The sequence below is a fragment of the Galeopterus variegatus genome, unplaced genomic scaffold (genome assembly GCF_000696425.1).
Source record: "Galeopterus variegatus unplaced genomic scaffold, G_variegatus-3.0.2 Scaffold252, whole genome shotgun sequence".
In the NCBI taxonomy this organism is placed as follows: Eukaryota; Metazoa; Chordata; class Mammalia; order Dermoptera; family Cynocephalidae; genus Galeopterus; species Galeopterus variegatus.
The window spans coordinates 476,717-481,995 of record NW_007726363.1 but is presented as its reverse complement, the minus strand read 5'-3'; the positions used below and the strand labels follow the sequence as shown (position 1 = coordinate 481,995).

At 43.1% G+C, this 5,279-nt stretch overlaps 1 protein-coding gene across 1 annotated transcript; it reads left to right on the top strand.

Annotated features, from left to right (window-relative positions):
* Positions 1 to 298: 298 nt before the first annotated feature.
* Positions 299 to 3,478, top strand: DLX6 (distal-less homeobox 6). The gene is made up of 2 exons (XM_008566539.1): positions 299 to 703; positions 2,616 to 3,478. The coding sequence occupies exons 1-2, from the start codon at positions 299 to 301 to the stop codon at positions 2,865 to 2,867; spliced, it is 657 nt and encodes a 218-aa protein (XP_008564761.1). The 3' UTR covers positions 2,868 to 3,478.
* The last annotated feature ends 1,801 nt before the right edge of the window (positions 3,479 to 5,279 follow it).

Sequence of the window (5,279 nt, the reverse complement as noted above, 5' to 3'; positions counted from 1 at the left end):
TCTGCTTTGTTTGGGGTTTTGGTCCCTCTTAGCAAAACCATTTACAACACGCCGCGGGGGCTTGATGCACGGGGCTTAGAGCTGGTGACATCAAGTTAAATGGGCGCATAAACACCCTGGTGGCTCAAGCACAGCTTCAGAAACTGTAAAGCTAGGCCGAGGGGCCCCACTTGGCCCGGAGAGCAGCCACCATACAGCGCCACACGTCCCAGAGAGCCGCCCGCGCCGCCTCCGCTGCGGCTAAGGGCTGCTGTTTGCCCATGGGCCTTGGGCGCTCCCTTGGTCCAGGCACTGCGCAATGGTAGGATCAGAGACCGGGTCAGAGGAAGTTTGCGCAGCCGCTGGGAGCACACGGGCACCGTGGACCCAGAGAAGTCAGGGCTGCGTGGGGAAGCTTCGAGGAAACCCTTATTGGGCTTTGGGGAGACCCGGTACAAGGCAGGCCACCCGCAGGGAGACGGCAGCAGTGGCCTCACGCGTGACCGCTCCTTTCTGTCATTTGCTTGCAGATCAACAAAAAACTACAGTGATTGAAAACGGGGAAATCAGATTCAATGGAAAAGGGAAAAAGATCCGGAAGCCTCGGACCATTTATTCCAGCCTGCAGCTCCAGGCTTTAAACCATCGCTTTCAGCAGACTCAGTACCTGGCCCTTCCCGAGAGAGCCGAACTGGCAGCTTCCTTAGGACTGACACAAACACAGGTAATTCCCGAGAAGCTCGAGTATCCCTGAAATGCTGACCCTGCTTGCAGATCGGACAGGGAGCACATAAGGAGGAATTCTTGGCCTAGTCAACCAAGGATGGAAGGAGCTTAATGACAAATGCTTTTTGCTCCAGTTATGCACTTTACTGGGACGACACAGTTTGGAATAAATGACCTGGTATTGAATACTGAATTGGATTTGCATATGCTCCCAACCTTCGGCGACCCCACCCCAGCCTAGTATCCTTAAGTGACCAAACTCATAATTCAGTCGAGTCCTATTACAGAATAGAACAACATGAAAGAGAATAAACATGTAGGAGAAAAAGGTGTACAGACCAGGAGACAGAGTAAGGCCCACCTTTCTCAGGGATTCTTTTGTGGGCCCAGGGAGCTAATAAGGATTTCAACTCATTGACATAGAAAGAAAAATTATGAAGTGAAATAGGAAAAAAAAAAAAAAAAAGGCCCGATAGTCATAGACTCCAATAGAGTTTAATAAAGGCACCCATGTACAAGTGAGGTTGGTTTTTCTCAAGATTGCTGTTAAGCTCAGTGGTACAGTCATCCTGGTGATGGGCTGGTGCAGTCTGTGGTACCTCCTTGGAGCACAGAACTTGGGGGCAATGGCCAAGTTAGAGATCAAATAGAAATGCTCCCCAAATTATAGCAGGTGAAGCCACAGTTAAGTACAGTTGCTGAAGTTCTCCTATCCCATTAATTTGAAAGACTTATGGGACATTTCAGATTTCACAGGGAGGGGCTTAGGTGGGTATATTAGGACCCTGATCTTAAAGCCAGGCGGCAATCACCTGAGGTTTTTGTCCTTGTCACTTTACTTAGCTGCATGGGGTGATAGGCCTCATCTGAGGTAGGTGATCTTCAGCAAGGGGACTTCAGGTTTTATGATACTATTGCCGGGGACTGATTGTGTAGTGCCTTAAGACAGATGCTCCTCGTGCTCTTCTTTTCAATTTAGCTTTCTTTTTTCTTACCATATTGCCACTGAAAATATTTGGGGTTTGATATAAAGGGATTCTAGCTACTCAGTGACTTGTATTCCTTTTGGAAAAGCAGATTCCTATGGCAGAGGACGTTTAAAGGTAAAGGAAGTTGCACCATAGAATTTCCTTCTTCAAATAGAGTAGATTTGGAATGTTGGCCTAGATGTGCTCCTATCCCAGATTCCTGATTCACATTTAAATCTCAGAAGCCCTTTGACTTTTAGTGACTACACTAACAGTCATGTGATGATTGTTGACCATGATTTAACTAAGCAAAATACAAAGTAGGGAATGAGGGCATTGTGATCCTTAATCCCTGCAGGATTATGGGGATATATTATTCATGTCTGGAGAAAGATGCTTCATGCATAGTCTATTGTATGTGCAATATATGCACAGATATATTTAAGGCATTTGGTTACAAATGTACAGGCTTTAATCTGTTATAGTCATGAAATCTGTTCATGCTCACTGTGCATGCATAGAGATGCCAGCTTTAGGGGTTGGTAAATATAAAAACACCTGAGAAGGTGCATTTAATTGTATGGCTTTGATCAGAAAAGTGCTCCTGTTAGAAATTATTCTTTATGCTTTGGACCCAGTTATCTCCTTCACTTTATTTCTTATTTTATTCTTATTTGTGCTGTTGTTTTAAATCCAGGCTAGCATCCAACTCAAGAATTACAATGACGTTAGGTATCCAGATGAGATACCTAGTAGCTGGTGAGGGGAGGGGGGAGGGGGTGGAAAAGGTTAGAAAGAGGTGGAAGGAGGCGGGGACTTGGCTTGGCGTTTGCGGTGGTTTTTTGTTGTTGTTGTTTTAGACACTGCTTTCAAAGCCTCAAGTGACGTGAGAGGCACCGGTTTGATGTTTATCTGGCCTAATGATTACTGCATTTCTTCCAGGTGAAGATATGGTTTCAGAACAAACGCTCTAAGTTTAAGAAACTGCTGAAGCAGGGCAGTAACCCTCATGAGAGTGACCCCCTCCCGGGCTCGGCGGCCCTGTCGCCGCGCTCGCCGGCGCTGCCTCCAGTGTGGGACGTTTCCGCCTCGGCCAAGGGCGTCAGTATGCCCCCCAACAGCTACATGCCTGGCTATTCGCACTGGTACTCCTCTCCACACCAGGACACGATGCAGAGACCACAGATGATGTGAGTTGTCCCAGGGAACACCCTAGGGAAACATCTGAAGAAGACCAGGAGGATCCGGAACCTGTTTGCATCTGCCAAACAGAGCCGAAGGAGCAGTCTCGGGAGAACTCGTATGTGTGAGGAGACACCGGCCGGGCGCTTGCTCTTTCTCTCTCTGGCTTCTTTTCTCACTCTTTTCTACTTTTCATCCCTTTTCCCCTTTCCTCTATTCCTTCCCTCCTTCCCCTTTCTTTTTTTCCCCTTTCCTTTCCTCATCTGCCTTCTCCCTTGAACAACCTCAGTAATTGATCCTGCATCTCAGAGACAGAGAGAGGAAAGAGAGAGAAAGACTGGTTTCTATGCCGGCACTTCTGAAACCCCTCACTGTAAGGATATTTTCCCTAACCCCTTGGGATCCAGACTCTGAGCCTCCTCTCTTCTCTTTGGGAGTATCCATCAAAATGACTTTTCTTTTTACAGACATTTCCCCTCCACCAGAAGAATCTGCACAAACATGGCAGCGTTTTTACTTGTTTAATGAGCTTAAGACATTACATGATGAAAGAGAAGCATTTGGGACTCCTGCATTTTTATTTACCAATCCCAGACTGACAAAAAACAAAAAACAAAAAAAGAAAGAAAGAAAAAAAAAGTAAAGACTCTCACATAACAGCCCTTTTCTAAAGTAAAAGAAAAAAATCAGCTGTAAGATTAGAACATTGCCACAAAAGGAACGCTGCATGTTTTACCAAAATGCAATGACCAGGAATGATGATAGATTTAAAAAACAAACAAACAAAAAAAACCCAAAAAAGATCTTTCCCTATCTTACCCCCAAACCCTGAATTGGAATCAGGAAAGACAGAGGAAACAACCAAAATCACCATTCTATTGCTTTGACACATTTACTAGGTGAATTGGTGGCATTTACTAAGCTAATAGGGACGTTTATATTGAGAAACATTTCTGTATATATTGTTGAATTTTAGTTGTACATATACTTTGTATGTTTTTGTCTTCTTTCATATATGGAGTAAAAGCCACAAAATGCTGGGAGTGTCCTGTATATTTCTCTCTGTGTGTCTCTGTCTCTCTCCCCCCTCCCCTCCCCTCCCTCCCATTATATTTTCTATCACTCTTAAAAGAATTCCTATTTCCTAATATGGGAAGCCCTATATATAAACATCAAGTGCCTGCAAAGATGTCGTTTTGCACCACTAGATTTTGTCTTAAGTATTTCAACACTAACCACGGCTGTTTTCTCAGCTTTCTTTACATATTAAGCTTTTGTTATAATTTCTACACATTTACCTATTATTTTTTTAAACATTAGAATGACCTATCCTCAGGTTTACCTCTAGATACCCAGTAGTTTCTAGTGCTGAAACTGAATACTCTCCTTTCCCTTTTCCCAACCAAAATAATACAGCAGTATTTGCCTTTGTTTAGAAGCAGATTTTTTTTTAACAAAAAAGAAAAAAAAAACCCCAGCAAATTGTACAATTATGCCTACTTAATGTTTAAACCCATTGCAAGCTAGGTAGGTAGGAAAATGCACCCTCCTGGATGAAATACATCCTTCCGATCTTGTGGAAAGCACAGAAACAATGAAAATGAAAAGTTCTTTCGTCATACAAGCAGGAAACCCCATACTGTGAGAATTAATGGCTACAGACCTGGGCATCCTTCAAATTATGAACCTTGAAACCACTGAGCCATTTATCAGAAGTCAATAGAGATACTCAGAGTGCTCCATATAATGACAGCGACATACAGTCGTGCAAAAGGACAGTCACTATAATTAGACACAAAGCAAAGACTACTTACCAATATACCCGTTCCTTTTTTTGTTGAGCAACTTCCACGCTCAGTCAGTCTTCAGAATGGTTTAAAACCGATCAGTCTTGTCATTTTCTAGCATTCGCATTGTTACATTAGGAAAAATGTTTTCTTTTCTTTTTTCCCCCTTCCTACTGTGAAACTTTGGGTTCGTAGCTCCCCAGGATCAATTCTGAACAAAGCCTCCAGCTGCAGTGCCATCCAATTTGAAGCAGACATTGGGGACAATTTAAGGTTTTTATCCACAAGAAGGTTTTTTTCCATTCTCTTAAATGCAGCCATAATTAGAGTAATTTTTCATGTAGCCCGCTGATTACAGCGTTTTTACCGTCAAAGATAATTACCTGTAATTTTCTTCCACTTTTAATACTAAAAAGCCATCTTTATTTAGATTCAGGAACAGGAAAGGCGAAACAAAAGAGGGAAATTATTCTGTTATTCATACACAAATTGCAGAGACGTAGGACCTAAAATTGAAAATTAACCAAAATTATAATGCTGAAAAGAATGGAAGAGGCTGCAGAAGTACAGCTGGTAGTGGGGCTTTGCTGAATTATTCAAATTACGTTAGAGAGAAAGCTACCATACATCGAAACCA